The sequence below is a fragment of the Tursiops truncatus genome, chromosome 19 (assembly GCF_011762595.2).
Source record: "Tursiops truncatus isolate mTurTru1 chromosome 19, mTurTru1.mat.Y, whole genome shotgun sequence".
NCBI classification, from domain to species: Eukaryota; Metazoa; Chordata; class Mammalia; order Artiodactyla; family Delphinidae; genus Tursiops; species Tursiops truncatus.
Window position 1 is genome coordinate 12,315,972 of NC_047052.1, and position 17,548 is coordinate 12,333,519.

The window sequence follows — 17,548 nt, forward strand, 5'->3', positions numbered from 1 at the left end:
TGAACCCCAGGGTCTTGCCTGGCAGGCCAGTGAGGTCCCCATCCACTCCACTAAGCTGAGCCTCTTTCTTTGCCAGTCTGACTTGCCCTCCTGGAGAGAGGTAGTCATTCACACTTTAGCATGAGTAAGATAGGACAGCTGCCTGTGCATACACCACCTGTCAGTATTGTATTACTACAGAGTAGCAGAGTTCGACTCTCATGTTGAAAACCAGGCTTGGGGTGGGTAGTTTCCCTTCTCATCCACTCCAGGGCTCACAGAGTCCTGCTGGCCACCTCCAACCCTGAAGTCTCCTTCTAGGCCTCCCCAAAACAAACTCAGTTCTTGCCCTCCACAGGGAGTTGCTCATGCCTGTGGTCATGGTGGTCCCTGCTGTTTAATAAGAATTCTGTGTCAGGTCCGGTGCCCTGAACTTTACCTGAGCCATTCAACAGAGTCCTCTCAACCACCCAGAGGATATTATCCTCCCATTTCACAGATAAGGAAACTGAGCCCCAGGCAGGTTAACTCACAGGAACAAGATCATTCAGCTGCAAGCAGAGGAGCAGGGTTCAAAGCAGGTGATCTGACCCCAGGGCCTAGAGCTGCCAGGGTTGGCCTGTAGAAGCACTGGCTTACACAGTCAATGTTTCAAAACCTAGAGATTTTATAAAAAATCTTGATTTCTAGATTCACTTGAAAAATCTGATTCGCCAACTGAAAGAACTCAAACAGCCGAAGCAGGAACTATTTGAGCAAGAAAATAAAGTAATATAATTCAAATTATAAAATAAATACCCATGAATTCATACTGATATAAATGATTGAATAAATAAATAAGTGAAGGAGAAGAGACAAATTTCCCATACAGAATAAATCCAAATAATTGATATAGATACTCTATCCTCAAGGAGGTGGAACATAACTCCTCACTTCTTCAAAAGGTACATTGTAGAAAGCTGGAGGAAAAAAGAGTCACTTTATAGCAGAGTAACCTGACAAGAAGACATGACGACTACATGTAATGTGGGATTCGGGATGGGATCCTGGAACAGGAAAAGGACAGAGGGAAAACTAAGGATATCTGAATAGAGTGTGGACAGTAGTTAATAAGGATGTATCAATGTTGGCTCATCAACAGTGACCGAAGCAACCTGCTAATGTAGGACTATTACACATTGCCTGCAGGCGCCTCCAAAGGCTCACTGCACTCTCCTCGGCCAGGGGCTCCTCTGGCAAAGCCCAGGGGACAGAGGCTGGGTTTGGGTGTCTGGAGAACTGGGTATGAAGCTTGTCTCCGCCCAGATTTACTCTGTGGCCATGTCCAAATGCCCTTCCCTCCCAGTGCCAGGTGCAACAATAAACCCTGTCTCCCTGGGGCCCTGGTAGCCCTCAAGGACCCTCTCAGGGTGCTGGTGCCTGCTCAGGCAGCCCAGCTGTTACTTGTGGTGTAATTGCTAGTCCTGAGGTGCCCAGAGCCTGTTTTTTGCAGGACTGAGTGAGTCATCCTCGGATCATTTGCCTGCTGGGCAGTGGGGGATGTTTGGTGACGGTAAGGGAGGAGCATCCGCTGTTTTTTCACAGACACCTGGTCGTGCTGGGGAGGATGCTCAGTGCCCTGACGGGGCTCCTCTGGCTGCCCCCAACCCCACACCGAAGGCCCTGGGTCCCTGCCTCAGAGTGAGTGAGGGTCTGGCTGAGCCATCCCTCCTCCTGCGCTAAGGGATGAGTTAGAGATGGCCTTCCCGAGTAAGCAGTCGTTGGGGGTCAGTTGGAGGCAAGGACTGATGGTTTGGAGGTTGTGGCCCCAACCACACCCCTCTGTTGGGTTCCCGTTTCCCTATATCCAGGAGTGTGGAAGGAGTCCTTCCCCACTGCTCACCCAGCTCTGGCCTGGGCACTGAGAGATGGGGCCGATGGGAGAGAAGACAGGAGCAGTGGGCGATAAGAATCCAGACGGGGCTTCCCTGGTGGCGCAGTGGTTGAGAATCTGCCTGCTAATGCAGGGGACACGGGTTTGAGCCCTGGTCTGGGAGGATCCCACGTGCCGCGGAGCAACTAGGCCCGTGCGCCACAACTACTGAGCCTGAGTGTCTGGAGCCTGTGCTCCACAACAAGAGGCCACGATAGTGAGAGGCCCGCGCACCGCGATGAAGAGTGGCCCCCGCTTGCCACAACTAGAGAAAGCCCCCGCACAGAAATGAAGACCCAACACAGCAAAAATAAATTAATTAATTAATAAACTCCTACCCACAACACCTTAAAAAAAAAAAAAAAAAGAATCCAGACCAAGTAGGAGAGAAAGGAGGGTTGGAGCCTGGGCTCCAGGAGGAAGGCTCAGTGTGGTAGGGGGAGAGGGTGGCAGAGGAGGGACGTCTGAGACAGCGGGCATGTGTGGCCTGGAGCCTGGGCACTAGGCTGAACTGCTGCTCCCAGCTCAGGAGACCCTGTGCCAGCTGGATGCAGGCAAGTAGGCACGGGCAGGGCTGCCTGCCAGACAAACACAGAGAGCCCTTTGAGTGGGTGGCAGCTGTCACCCCAGACTCCCCTCTGTTTGCTGTGGCCCTGCCTGCCCCCTCTAGCCCAGGAAAGGCCCCCAGGAAGCAGGGACAGTTTGTATGTGATGGGCAGCATAACAAAGTGGTCAGACCCTTGGTACTGCCTTCTGGTAGCCGAGGGGTCTCAGAGCCTCAATCTGTTCTATGTAACATGGGAACAGCAAGGCCTACCTGGCAGGGGGCGGGGCAATTAGGATGCACAGGTATGTGCACAGTGCTTGGACACCATGTCAGATGTGGAAGAGCTGAAGAAATCGGGGGTTTAACCCGGAGAAAAGAAGGCTCAGGCCCTGGAGTGCCTGTCTTCCAGTGTCTGAAGGCTGGTCTCTGGTGCAGGGACGGCCTGGTTATGGGTGGCCCTTGAGTGGGGGTTACCAGGAGACAGGATCCTCCCTAAAAGCCCGTCCAGCTCTGTCAGGGTGACCTGACGATCAGCCAGGCTGTTCCCGGGGAGGGGCAGTCAGGGGAGCGCAGAGCAGGCGGAGGAGCTCTGGGCAGAGCTGTGTGTGGGGTTTTGGTGGCGGGGGTGGGGGGCGGGGGAGGCGGGGGTGTCGCTGGGCTTTCAGCTGGGTGAGTGGGAAGGGTTTCTAGGAGCCCTGCTCCACTGACTTGCAGTAGCCCTCAGACAGAGATTGGGAGCCCAGCCAGACCACCGGGCAGGCGCCCAGCACCCTGGGCTGGGCAACGTGGGGGTGGGGGTGGGGGGGTTCTGGCCTCCAGACCTAGCGGGCGCGCAGGAGATGCTGCGACTCGAGGTGGCCCCTGAAGGACGGGTAAAGGGTGGAGGCCGAGCCTCGTCGCCGCGTTGGGCCGACAGAAAAATGCCGGGGTCCGGGGTCCTCGCCTTTAACGCGGCCCCGGGGCGGAGGAGACGGGAGGGGGAGGGGCGGCACGGGGCGGCGCATGCGCGGCGTGGGCTGGAGCGGCTGGACAGTCCGGCCGCCGGGAGATCGCAGGAGCCAGTCGGGATCCCCGAGAGCGCCGGGACCCCGCGCGGGGGGCTCTGAGCGGCGCGGCAGACCGGCGTCCGCAGCCTGCCGGCGCTGCTGCCCGCCCGGGCCCCGAGAGCGGCGGCCAAGATGTCCGTGCCGGTGAGTACTGACCGCCGGCCGGGACCGCGACCTCACGCCGCCCGCTGCAGGCCTAATGCCGCCGGGGCTCCGGGCTGGGGGTCACCCCACCTGGGCCTTCTCGCGTCGGGGGATGGGGGCAGCCTGGGGTTTCTCCGCGAAGCCGGCCTCTCCGCCTCCGCCTTTCTTTCCATCCTCTCCCTGGAGAGCCGGGTCGGGCTGGGGTCCGTGCTGTCCCCCAGGAATCCCTCCACCACCAGGACGGCTAGGCCTAGTGGGGAGAGGTCTCTGCCGCTCCCCGGGAAGCCTCTTACAGGATGGTTGGGCTGGGTGAGGGGGCGGGGTCTGCGTAGTACCCCTGGGAATCACCTAGGACAGCTGCCCTGTTGTGCTCAGGGACCTCACGGGGATGGCCAGGCCTGGAGCCCGGTCTGTACCTCTCCCAAGACCGAGACACCCTTCACCCGGGGCAGCCTGGCGGGGTGGAGATCTGCGCCTACCCCCCAGAACCGGCGGATGCACTCACTTTCCCGGGAAGTTTACCTCTGCGGCTGAACCCCCAAGGGTTCAGGGCCCAGCCTTTTCTTCCCTCCTAGCCATGGGGGCTTCTCTTCTCACCCGACACCCACTCCTCCTAGCCCAGCAGGCAGGCTTGGGCAGCCCCCCAGGGCTCCACACTTTGGCCGGCAACTGGAGGCATCTGAGTCCCACCTCCTGAGGGTGGCAAGTGATCCTGGCCACCGCTGGTCACCAAGCCTCAAGCGCAGACCCTAGCCCGCTTTACAGATGCACAGACTGAGGTGGGGGCTGACACCCTGCTTCCTTCTTTCCCGGAAGGGGCACCTTCTGCTGGAAAGCTGTGGCCTCCAGCCATTGTTTCTCTGCTGCGTTAGGGGCTTTCCCTCTGACAGGAAGGGGCAGTGGCCCAGCGCGCCTGTCCCCTGGCCTGTTTCTGGAACTGCTTGTCACTTGGGGGACCCCGTCCTTACGGTGAAGCAGACAGCTGGGGCTTCCTGGCAGGGCAAGTGGACTTTTAATTACCCACTGTAGAGTGTATGGAGATTACTGGAGGAGAGATGCTGTGTAAGTGCAAAGCATTGTTATTATGGAATTAAAGATCCCAGCTCCTGCCCGCCTCCAGAAGCAGTAATGCAGAGTTACTGAAGAAAAAATTAGGGCTTCCAGACCGTACTGATGTGAAGTCCCCACCCCCATCTGTTCTGGTTCAGAGCATAATTGCCTCATCTTTAGAAAGAAAGAAGACAGAAAATGCCTGCCAAGCCCTTCTCCTGCCCTGCTTTCCTGCAAAGCTCTGGGTCTCTTCTGGCTCGGGGCATTGGGGGAACCTGCCCTGATCCTATGGGCACTGACCAGAGAGATGAGGTGGGCCATCTGAGCCTGCTTGAGGACCTGAGTCTCCAGGGCAGTAGTGAATGGGGCATGTGACTCCGGCCACATAAGAGGCTGGACAGCCTAAGTTTGGGACGTCTGCGCTTGATTTGGTGTGGCCTCCACAATCACAGCAGAGGTGCGGATCTGGAGCCTGGGATGGCACCCAGACCCCTTGCCTTATAGAACTTTGGGCAGCCTTCCTGGGCTCTGTGCCTCAGTGGCCCCATCTGTAACAAGAGAGGGATGGTGGGAGGGCCAGGTTCTGGGTGTGATTTGGACAGACAGGCACTGCTGTGGACACCTGCTGTGGAGACCTGCAGTCCAGCTCTGCTCCGTCTCTACACACCACTGCCGGCTCCACGTCGCTTCCCACCCTCCCATCTGCAGCCACAGCCCTTGGAGATTCTGCAGAGGGGAGTGGGGGGGTTCTCACCCTCTGCCCCCTACATGCTGGCCTGTCAGATCACCCTGGCTGTCTCCTGGGACCTTGAGCAATGTGTGAACTGGTGGCACTGGGAGAGGAAGTTCATTTTGGGAGCAGCCATGAAATGTTCAGAAAATTGCTTTCATGTGCTGATGAGTGGTGAGGCCAGCCAGCCTCCTGCTCAAGCCCTGCTTTGCGAACCCAGAATGGTGACCGCCCATGTGGTGCTCACGGACACATTTGGGTTTTAAGCATACCCCTTCATTTGGGCAGTCTTTTCCTGGATGGGGCTGACGCAGGCACTTTGGCCCACAGCAATTATAAAATGCTTCAGAATGGGATGGGAGGTGATGGCGGTGAGAGAAGAGGCTGGGGCAAACCAGGTTGGGACAGGAGTGACCTCCTGAGTGTTAGAGCTGGGGGGCCCTGCAGGGATCAGCTTGTCTCCCTCTGTCATTTGACTCACGTGGGGTCTGGGGTCCAGAGAGGGGAAGGCACATGGGGTCCTCCTGACTCCCTGCCTCGTGCTTCTTCCTCTGCCCAGAGCTGAGGCACAGTTCACACAGCACCTGGAGGTGCACTTCCTGGGTGCTGTCGGACATCCGCCTTCTTCTTGGGTATGGCTGGTCAGCACCCAGGACTGTCTCTTCTCTCTGGGCAGGCAGGAAGCATTTGGAAGGAAGATGGCTGTGCCACCCCCTTCAGACCCCTGGTGGGCATTGGAGTGACACTGCCCCCCGGCACTGTCAGGCAGGAAGCCAGCTTCCAGCTTGTAGAGAAGCTGCCTGCTCTCTGTTCCTGCCTCTTGTTTCCTGTCTGGGAAATGGGCACAGCCATTCCAGCCCCTCCTCTGCTCCTTTATTAAGTGAGGAATGGGTCCTTTCAAGGAGCTAAGTGCTGACGTGTGTTGAGTGCATTCTGTGTGCCAGGCGCTGGGCTCGGGGAGGACCTGTAGTCTTGCCAGGGTCGCCTGGCCACTGAGAGACGGAGCCAGGGTGGGCACCAAGTCTGGCAGGATCCAAAGCCAGAAAGTGAGTGTGGCCTCTCTAATTGTAGGGGCTGTGGCCTGTTGAGCCATCCACAGAGGCCAAGGCTGCTGAGAGAGCGACCCTCTGCTCGTGGCTTTCTGAGCATGAGTTTGGGTAACCCCTTCAGCACCCCTGGACATGAGGCAGCTGGGCCTCTGGGCGACCAGGCAGCTCGCCCGGGGCTGTAGCCCTGCGGGCCCCAGCAGCAGTCAGTGGAGATCGGCGGGGCAGGAGTGGCACCTGGTCGAACCTCTGCCAGCGGTCCTAGGGTGCCCTTTGTGCCTGGCTCTGTGCCAGCCACCACTGTGACTGGAGAGCTGGCCAGGGAGCTGGGAGGCTCTGCCCTGGGCTCACCACTGGCCTGGGCAGCCAGGCCATGGACTGGGAGAGGAATCAAGCTGGGGCCTGGTAGAACAGGCTCAAAAGAGGACAGTGGGAAGAGGCAGTGTCCAAGTCCAAGGTCCTCAGTTCAGTCTCCGAAGGCCCTGGCACACCCCTGCTGCCACACTCCTCCCGCTGGCCTTGGACTCTGCCCGGCCCTCCCTCGGCAGGAAGGTCTTCAGCCGCTGCCGTGCTCACCTCGTCACTCCCGCTCGCTCAGGCAGAGGGCAGCGTGCCAGGAAGCCATCCAGGATTCCCATCTGTGATAGTGCATTCATCCTTGGGGTTATCTGGTGCCTGCTAGGCTCCTCAGGGCAGGACCAGGCCTGCTTGATTCCTCTCTCTCCAGCCTATCCTGGCCACCTGCCAAGGAAGTGGCCCTGGGAGCACCGAGGAGCCCACCGCCATATAGGAGTCCATGTCCCTGTGCAGAGAGCCTGCATCCCAGCCACTGTCCTGGAAGCCTTGTTGGGGGCTGAGTGGGTTCCCAGAGAGGCTAAGTCTGGGTGGGGAGGATTTGTGGTGGGTCGAGGGCAAGGGCTCCGGAGTGAATGGTGCTGGCTCGTCTGAGCCAGTTACTGAACCTCTCTGAGACTGTGTCCTCTGTGTTATGGGGATGTTAACAGCACTGAGCTCTTGGGGTTTTATGAGAACTTGGTGAGGTTTGCAGAAAGCTTTTACTAAGAGGCTAATAAGTCATAGCAGCTACTGCTGTTGAGGTTATTATCTTCATCCTGCCACTGTTGACTGGTGCAGTGGCTGAGACCCACTCCTGGCACTGGCACGACCAGCTTGGGAAGAGATCAGCTCCCTGCCCCCATAATGTTCCACGCCATCCAGCCTGCCTCCAGTAGCTTTCTCTTTAGGGTCGGTTCCGGCCAGGGCCTTAGCAGTGGAATGACCCCAGCCCCTCCCCTGCCTCTTGAGCCTTGGATGGACAGGTACGTGTCCTCACCCCACAGATAGAGTGGCCTCCAGTGGGGCCACCGTCTGGTCCACTGTGCCTCAGACCAGCTGCATGCCCTGCCCTGAGGGCCCCCGGGAGCGGGTGCAGGGCTGCCGGCTTTGGGAGCTGTTGGATCGGTGGGTACAAGCCTGACTTCAGATGTGGTCAGCAGTGGCCTGGCCAGCATGGAACAGGCAGGGTCCTGGGTGGGAAGGAGAGCACGCCGGAGGCGGGTCCTGGCACTTTAAGGGAGGGGGCTCAAGCTTGTGGGTGAGGCAGGTGGGCCGCAAGGCTGTGAGGGTGGCAGCTTGTGACCCCCCGCCTCCCATGGCCTGGCATGAGGCCTGAGCTGCACCTGCCCTCCCGTCTCCTGCCCTTTCTGTGCTCTTCTTTGCCTCCCCAGCCTCTGACTTGGCTTCATAACAGCCGCTTGCTTTGATTGCATCCTAGTCTAACCCTGTTGTTTCTTTGGCTTTCTTCAGTTTGCTGGGCCTTTGTCTGCCTCTCTTCAAGAAAAAGACCTGGAGGGGGGACTTCCCTGGCAGTCCAGTGGTTAGGACTCTGCGCTCCCACTGCAGGGGGCTCAGGGTTTGGTCCCTGGTCGGGGTAAGATCCTGCATGCTGCTCAGCCCGGCCAAAAAAGAAAAAAAGAAAAAGACCTGGGGACAGGTTGGGGACCTTGGAGGTGGTGATGCATGCCTGCTCTGCCAGGAGAGGTGGTTACAAGTTGTGGCTCTAAAGTTAATCCCTTCTCTAAGGGGAATTAGAGGCTGAGGGAACTTTTTAGTAATTTTAATGTATTATTTAAACCCTGCTGAGTTCCAGTAAGGAGTTGAAGCAGATTATAGTGAAAGACACAAACAGTCTGGGATCATCAAAAGATCCAGAAATATGTACTGTATGGGGAAGGTAGGCATGCAGATTTAACTTGAAGCTCCCTGACAGCCAGGGCAAAAAGGGTAACACGGTGGGTTTAGGATTGCAGTACCTATTTTTTGGTATTCCTAATGCTATGTATTGTTTCCTCTGTGCTTTTTTTATTTTTACCAGTTGAGACTCTCTTGTTGAGGTAGATTTTCTTTTTTTTTTAAATTTTATTTATTTTTGGCTGTGTTGGGTCTTCATTGCTGCATGCGGGCGGCTCTCTCTAGTTGCGGCGAGCGGGGACTACTCTCCGTTGCAGTGCGCAGACTTCTCATTGTGGTGGCTTCTCTTGTTGCGAAGCACGGGTTCTAGGGCGCGCAGGCTCAGTAGTTGTGGCATGCGGGCTCAGTAGTTGTGGCGCATGGGCTTGGTTGCCCCGTGGCATGTGGGATCTTTCCAGACCAGGGATTGAACCCATAAACCCAGCAGTGACAGGTGGATTCTTAACCACTGCGCCACCCGGGAAGTCCCTGAGGTAGATTTTCTATGTAGTGAAATTGAAAGATGTTAGGAATACAGTTGAATAAGTTTTGACTAATGTAGACCCCATGTAACCATGAATCAAATCAAGATAAGGAACCTCTCCATCATCTCAGAAAATTCACAAGTACCCCCTTCACAGTCAAGTGTGCCCTACCCCCTGTAAGGTGGTCAACATTCTTTTTTTTTTTTTAAAGGAAAAGCTATGATTATCCTGTGATCTTTTTTTTTAATTAATTTTTATTGGCATATAGTTGATTTACAGTGTTGTGTTAGTTTCTAAGGTGGCCAGCATTCTGATTTCTCTCATCATGGCATGGTTTCGCCTGTTCTTGAACTTGAACTTGATGTAAGTGGAAGCATATAGTATATACTCTTTGGGGTCTGGCTTTTTTCATTCAGCAAAATGATTTTGAGATTTTCATCCACATGGTGTGTATCAGTAGTTCTCTTTTCGTGGCTTTGCTGAGTGTTCCACTTTTGACTATGAATTTATGTACTTATCCATTCTCTTGCTGATGGATATCTGTCTCTAGTCTTTCTGTGCTGTGTATTTTTAATACTGGAACGTACTAGTGTTAGTGGTGGTGTAATACCCTATTTCAGTATTTTATAAAACCTGATATCCAATCATGTGTGCGTTGAGGCATGCCCAGAGAGTCGTCTGTGCCCCCAAATCCTGGATTCCCCAAAGTTACACGATTGTCAGAGTGGTGTGACCACATGCCTTCTTGTTCACAGCCCTCCGCAGGTATCCAGGGTTTGAATTCCCTCTTCCCAGGTTGGCCATGAGGTGAAGCGTCTTAGGTTTTTGAGTCACCTGTGTTTTTCCCAGGACTCTGTGCCCACCAGAGGTCCTAGTGGGGAGAGGCTTCTAGGAGAGGATGGAGCCTGTCTTGGGAGCTGACCCTATCCCTCCACCCTCCCTGGTCGGGACAGATTCCCGGTCCCGTCCCCCCCCCTCCCCCCCCCCCCCCCCCCCCCCCGCACTTTGTCCCTGGCTGCCTGCCAAGACACCCCACCAGGCAGACACTCCTGGCTGCTCCCAGTTAACTCTGGATGCCCCCAGCCAGCAGGACACCCACACCACTCAAGAAGCTAAGAGCAGGGAGGGGTTGCTTGAGAGCCACTCCCTGCTTCCCTAACACCTCTGTGCTCTGGTCTTCACACCGAGGGAATTGGCTGCCTGTGCTGTTCTTACAAACCTTTACTGTTATTTTTTTCTGCATAATGAACCTTAGCAAAAGATTCACACATCTGCTCAAATGCTACCTCATCAGAGAGGAGCCCCCAGGCACCTTGTATAAAGTAGCCCCTGCCTCCAGTCTGCTCTCTGCTGTCTGCTTGGTTCTCCCACAGGCGCTCCCATGTTTATCTGTTTGTCCCCCTCACACGCCCTGGAGTGTAAGTTCCTTGAGGACACGACTTGTTTTCCTGGCAGCCTATCCCAGCAGGGAGTGGGTGCTATAGCATGTGTAGTGATAGGCCCAGCCACTCCCCACTCCCCCTGGCTGAGGGGAGACCCTGCCCACCTCCCAGCGTTGGCTGGTGGAGCTGGGGGCAACAGGGCTTTGCAGAACGATTTTTGCTGCAGAATCTCAGACGAGGTTGAGGTTTTGTTCCTCGTGTGGTTCAGGGGCTAGGGAAGCTCAGGGCCCTTGAGCAGCGGCTGGGCGGACAGGGAGGGCTTACTGGAGTGCACTTGTGCATGAGCTGTGGGCCCAAGGGAGTGTGTTTGGCAGGGCAGGGGAGGTGCGTGAGTGTGCGGCTGACACCAAGGTGCCGCCATGCACTGCGCCTGCACGTGCCTGCAGTCTCATGGCCTGGTGGTGGGCAGGGCTCCTGGCGGTGGTTACGTTTAGCAGACGCACTAACCAAGGCTCTGAAAGATGCAGTGACCACTGAGGTCCCATGCCAGGTGGAATCTTTAATGGGCTCTACTCCTGTCCTTGTAGGCTACACCTGGGTGAGGATTGGGCCTGGGTCTCCTGGGGCACATGGAGCCTTTCTCTGTAGGTTGGAGCAGGCTCAGGTGGGAGGCCCCCAGTGCGGTTCGAGGAGGGAGAAAAAGCCACACTTCCTCGGTGGCTGCTGTAGCTGTGCTCTCTTTGTTTTCACGCCTTCCTGTACTCCCACCCCACTGACCCCAGAGCTCCCAGGGTCCCTCCTGTGACTCCACTGTCCTCCTGACCCCAGCTGATGTCTGGCCAACATTGCTGCCCCTCTGGGGGTCTCTGTGGGTGTGGGCACCTGTGCTGCTATGCAAGCAGGCTCGGGGGGCAGCAGAGGGCATGTGAAGTCGCCCCCTCTCCCTGCCCTGACATGCTGGAGCTGGCTGCCATGGGGAGAGGCTGGTGCAGACTGCGGGCTGGGACTGCTTCTTGACCACACCCCGGGCCCTGCCCACCCAGGCTGTCAGCCTGAGCTGGGCCTCCAGCGGCTAAGCTTTCTGTCTGAGGACAGGGTCTTGTCCCCAGCCCTTCCTCCCCCCACCCCCGTGTCCTCCCTCAGGCAGTGCCGAGGTGGCTGCCTCTGGGTGAGGACCCAGGGAGTGGTGTCCCAGTGCCATGCGGGAGGGCAGCCTTCTCATTATGCACATGTGGGGCCTGGTTTTTGCTTCTCTGAGGCACATGGGGAGGGGGTTCGAAGAGAAGGGAGGACTCAGGCCATGGGGGCAGCACCCTGGGCTGGGACAAAGAGCCCCTGGGAAGTGCCCCAGCCTCGTGAACCGGGCTGCTCGCTCACTGAAGCAGGCATCTCCCCGCAGGTGCCCCTGCTGCTCTTTCATTTCCAAGTTAGAAAAGCAATTAAAAGAATCGGGAGACTGTTGCTCTTTCCAGTTCCCAGTTCTTGAAAGAGCCAGAGCGAGAGGGGAGGGAGCTGCGGGAATGTGGGGGGCAGTGGATTTGCTGGGATCCAGGCCCATCTATCCCCCTCCGCCACCCCTAGGCTCTGTCCCCACACCTTCGGTCCTGGTTGTGCCCTTGTACCCTGGTCTCTGGGGACTGGCCTGGGACGATGCTAAACGGACTCGAAGGCTGGGGACTAGAGCCCACCCCCCCACAGTCCGAGTCACCACTGCAGTGACAAACAGACTGCCCCATGGTACTCCGCCCTTGGAGAGCAGGGGAGGACGGGAGAGCTCTTTATGGCTCTGACGCCCGCCCTAAGCGTGCAGACTCTGCTCTGTCTGAGATCACCTGGGGTGCTGTTCTGTGGGCACACCCCTGGGTAGCCAGGTACGGTTACATTTTTAGTTTGTAGCTTTGTCACTTCCTGGAGGTGTGACCTGGGCAAGGCACTGCCCCTCTCTGAGCCTCTGGGTGGTGGTAGTTCTGTCCTGGTCCCCAGGAGGGCAGTGAGGGCTGGCTGACACTGGGTGTGTGGGGTGTCCGGCCTGTGTGACAGTGGTTCTCGATGCAGCGGGCTGGCCTCTTCTCCAGGCCATCCACAGGGGTTCCTCCACCCTTGCCCAGGCAGGCTGGCTCCGGCTTGCAGGCTGGCTTGGAGCTTGCCAGTGTGCGTGGCCAGCCCAGGGGCAAGGCGTCAACACCCATAGCCCTACAGATACATCATTTCTTCCTGTCCCTGGGCTGGCAGCACTCACCTCCGGCCTCAGGAAATCCTTTCCTGCTGCTGCTCCCCGAGCTGGCCATCAGCTGACCCATCCAGCCACCCTCTGTGCTGCTGGGAAAACCAAGGCTTTAGGAGGGGAAGGGGGCTGTCTGAGTCACACTGTGCGAGCCATTTTAGCCCACTCTTTTCACTGCCCATCAGCATTTTCTTGCATGATTTTAGTCTCTGAAAGTGGCCATCTTAATAGCTGCACAATCTTCCATTGAGAGGCTCTGGTGGCCCAACCAGTCCCCTATAGTTGGGCATTTAGGTTATGCCCCCTCTTTGTTTGCTGTTATAAATGCTGCCACAGACATTGTTGGGGCTAAAGCAAGAATAGTTCTTTGTGTTGTGGGTCTGACCTAGAGAATAAGACCCCAAAAGCCCAGAGAGTAGGAGCCGGGCCTCCCCACTTAGGGTCTAGGATCAGCAGCAGCCCTCACCCCAGTGGACACTTTAACGGACAGATGAGAGCCAGAGTCCCTGTGTGAGTCTTAACCACTGGACCAGCAGGGAAGTCCCTGGGCCCCAGTTCTGAACTCAGTTGTGTTTGAGGGCGGTGCTTGGGTCTCAGACGCCTGTCCTTTGGGGTCTCTGAGTGTGGCAGGGTCCTTGGCTTTCCTGAGTGTCCCTGCCCCTTGATTCCCTTTCTGCCCTGTCCTGAAGTTGCCTGCCACAGGGGAGTCAGGGTGGACTGCACTCTAGCATCCCCACCGTCCCTTCTGTGGCCACCAGTTCTTTCCCTTCTGTGGCTGAAGTCTGTGGGATGGGGCAAGGGGCAGTAAACTGGGTCTCAACCCTCTTCCTCTGGAAGACGGGGCTATGCGTGAAGGCTGTTTTGCAGGATCACTGCGGGCATGAAATGAGCACGTGGTCATAGAGACCTTGGCCCAGGGCCAGCCTGTATGCTGTCCTGGGGGCTGTGTCACTTGGCAGTCAGCCCGGGAGGGTATGCTCCCCCATACACCCCAGCCAGAGCCTGCCCAGTGGGTGCCCCTCCCCCACTCCACCATGGCAGGCCTGGGAGGGGGCATTCCTCTCCCCCTCCAGCTACTCCCCTTGCAGCACAGTGGGGCACAGATCCTAGGGCCTTGATTCCAAAGCGGAAATGCCATTCTGGGAGGCACAGTCTTGGGTGGGGGGGGCGGGGAGTTTAAGTGGAAAAGCAGCAAATTTTTGAAATGCCTGGGCCAGAGCTGGGTTCTCCTCCCCCGCCTGCCCGCCCACAGGAGCAACCCCGCCCCCAGCGCTGCTTTAATCCAGCCCCAGAGAGGGAGGGTCTCCGGTCCTCCTCCTCCCAGGCAGCCTCCTCCTGTCTCCCAAGGCCAGCTAGGACCGAGTAAGGCCAGCCCTTTTGCGTCCCTGCCCATTCCTGCAGAGACCTCCTGCCATCTGGCTGTGAAGCCTGGTCTCCACCCCACTCCCCACCGGAGTGGAGACCCGGGGAAAACCTAGGGACTCCCTCCAGCTCCCAGCATGGACAGATGTTCACACACAGCCCAGCTGGTTCTGATCTGATTCCTTGGAACCTGGAATGCCAGCCAGGCTGAGGACAGGGGCAGGGGCAGGGTTTCGGAGGGGCTGAGCCCGCAGTTTCCTTTCTGACTTTGGGGCACAGCTTTGGGAACAAGCAGGAGAGGATACTCTAGGTAGTGTTCCCCTGAGAGCTGGCTCTTCTGTGGAAGAACTGGGCTGTTTTGAAGGTTACAGGAGGTCCCGTCTTGAGGAGGGCAGAGGGTAGCCGCTAGTTGTCCCATTCCTTCTTGAGGACTCTGGGTCACACTGAGTCCAAATCCCATTGCTCCTTACCCACACCCTATGCTGGGAGTTCTGTCCAGTGGTTCCCCGAGAAACTTTGGGGGAAATGCAGATGTCCAGATTCCCCCCACACCCGGGATTTCTGGAGGAGGGGACCTGTGGGAGGGGTTTTTTAGGAGGGGATTCCTAAAAAACAGGAATCTGTTTTTTGACAAGCTCTCCAGGGGACCTGTGACCAGCCAGACTTGGGGTTCCCTAGCCCAGCTCCTTCCTTTTACAGATGGGAGAGGGCCCGGCCAAGGTAGCACACCTGGTGAGAGGCTGAGTCGGCCATCCCTGGGTGTCAGGTGGAGGGGCACCTGTGAGTGCACTGTGGGCTTGTATGTATTTTATAGGCCGTGCCCGAGGGTTCTCTGCAGGGTGTGCCCCCATGCTTCCCTGGAATTTCGAGCTGCCTGATGGTGTCCACACACTCAGCAAATGGGACAGTCTAGTTCTGGAGAGGTCCCATTCTAGATCTCTCTGCAGACCACTGTGCAAACCTGGACTGTGCTCAGGGACTCTGGCTGGCTACATGGGGTGACAGTCACCAACTTGCCCCCCTAGGGAGCGGGAGCTCAGGAGAACCAAGGCACCCTCCACTCAGTTTCCCTGTCGTGCTTCTTCCTTCCCCCTCATTCTCATCAGCATCCCTCCTACCCCCTGTTGCTGAAACAGGAGTCGTTGGGGCACAGGCGTTAGCCGTGGACAGGGCTGACTGAGGGAGGGAATGGGGTAGGGGCACATCTCCTAGAGCAGCACCGAGACAGTGGGGGACACTTCGAGGAGACTGAATTCAATTCCGAGGAGAAGGTGGGAGATGGCAAGCTTCTTGTCCCTGGGTGCACTGGAACCTCCCGCGCACGGCTGGTAGAACATGATGCGCTCCGGTTCTACTCTCCCTAGATTACAGGGACAGCCGCAGTCCCCAGCTTCCTTGCTGTGTCTTCATAACCTGGGGCTCTTACACCGAAGGCCTGACCAGAGTCAGTGCGGTGGTCGTATTATTAGTTTTCTGCCAGCTGGGACATGCCCCTCTAGATGCAGATCTGAGTCGGACTGCCGGATGGACACGCGTGAAATGCCCCAGGTTGGTGGGCGGGGAAGGCAGACTTGAAGCTGGTGCCTCCGGGGCTGCAACGGCCACGGGGGAGGAGGGCAATTCCGGCAGTCTTCCCAGAAGAAGAAGGCTTAGGCCTTTGAGGAGGGGCGCGTTCTCGCCCACGGTGGAGGGCAGGGATGGGCGTGCGGAGAAAAGGCGATATCCCGCGTGTCCGGGAGGCGCCTGGAGCCTAGCGCGGGTGCAAGGGTGGGGGGTGGTGGACGGTCCCACTGGGCAGCGCGTGCCCGCGCGCTCCCGCAGCCAGCCGCGCCCCCGAGCCGGCGGCTCATTTGCATGGGGAGCCCGAGCGGCCAATGGGCGCGCGCGACCGGGCATGCCGGGAGCCGGGCTGGGCCCGCCGGCCTTGGCGGCGGTGGCGGGCGGGGCGAGATGGGACCGGCTCTGTACGGCGACGGCGGCGGCGGCAGCGGCAGCGGCAGTGGCCTGCGAGGTGGCTGAAGCGGCCGGACCAGGACCCGGGCGGCTTCGGGGCTCTCGGGAATTCGAGAGCGCGCGGCGCGGGCAGTTCGCTGTGCGCCCTGCGGGGAGCCGGGGCCCCAGGCCGACCCGACACGATGAACTACCTGGTGAGTGCGGTCAGCGCAGCCAGTGCGGCCCGGAGTCCACTCGCGGTGGCCGGGGCGGCGTCCGCGCGCCAGGGAGTGTCGGCCGAGGTCCGCGTACCGGCTTGGAGGCGACCCAGCTCTACCCGCGCCCGGGGCGGTCCCAGGCGGGAAAGAGTTAAGTGAGTGGCATTTCCTGCCGGACCTGCAGGTCCTGGGAACTACGGGCCGCTGGAGCCTCCGCGGGGGCGTGACCGGGCCGGGGTCCGAGGTCCTGGAAAACCCCCCTTCTGCCCTGGCCGGGGCTCCCAGAGGCCAGGACTGCGGAGGATCCCAGAGCCTGCGCACCCCGGGGGCGGCTGGAAGGACCGGACTCGGGGGCCGCCGGCTGGTAGGAGAGTTCCTGGATCCGGGAAAGTTGCTGGCCGGAGGCCCGCTCTCCCTCTGCCGGCCGCTGCCTGCTGGGTGACCTTGGGCCTGTGAGCCCTGTCTCCGAGCCTCACTTTCCATCGCTACGAGGAGCGGTCCGAGGTCCTTTGGACCGTGAACTTCCAGGAAGCAGGGTGGCGATCCGTGTGTTTTGGAGTGAGGGCTGCCCATGCCCCCAGGTTAGGGGTTGAGGGGTGGGTGAGCAAGCGCGGGTGTCCACGGAGAAGTTAATAATTAACCCCCGGCCCGCCCGCGCTGGATTCCGGGACCCAGGGCGGGAGCTTCTCGGTTATTACCTACCGTGGTTGCAAAAACGGTTGTAGGAGCCGGGTCTTGGCAGGGGAGTCCAGGGCCGCGCCGCGATCCCGGGGTCCTAGCCTCCGCGGGTAGAGCGTGGGAGCTGGGGAGGGGCGGGGCCGCTGCCCGGGTGGCCGCAGCCCGGGCGCCCAGCCCCTCATTGCTGCTGCAGAGCCCAGAGCGGTGTTGAAAGATTCGGAGAAGCTGAGATTTGCTGAGGGCCGGGCGTGGTCAGGGGGTGTGCGGGGGTTAGAGTCTGGGGAGATGTTGGGGTCTCCCATCCCTCGGTAGGAGCAGTGGCTTCCTAACTGGTCTTGAGAACAGGGAGTTTATTTCCTTGGCACTCTTAGCATGAGGAAGAGTTACTTCCTTGGCACTCTTAGCATGGGGAAGAGTCTAAGCTGGGAGGTACTCTCTGGGTTTGCTGTGCAGATTTCAGCCAGGCAGGGAGATGTTCCTCATCCCCCTGGGCTGGGGAACACGCCTCCTGCCCATGACTCTTTCCTTTCCGGGGTGGAGAGCTGATGGTGGGAGTGGAGGGATGGCAGGGCTAACAGGCTTAG

At 58.5% G+C, this 17,548-nt stretch overlaps 1 protein-coding gene across 8 annotated transcripts in view; it reads left to right on the forward strand.

Annotated features, from left to right (window-relative positions):
* The first annotated feature begins 3,448 nt into the window (after nt 1-3,448).
* BCAR1 (BCAR1 scaffold protein, Cas family member) overlaps nt 3,449-17,548 on the forward strand; it is a 35,439-nt gene continuing 21,339 nt past the window's right edge. The window contains exon 1 of one of the 8 annotated variants that reach the window (XM_033844427.2): nt 3,449-3,628. In XM_033844427.2, coding sequence (XP_033700318.1) covers nt 3,617-3,628 — 12 coding nt within the window. In that variant the 5' untranslated portion in view covers nt 3,449-3,616. The other 7 variants (XM_073796802.1, XM_033844426.2, XM_033844425.2 and 4 more) reach the window with 7 other exon arrangements.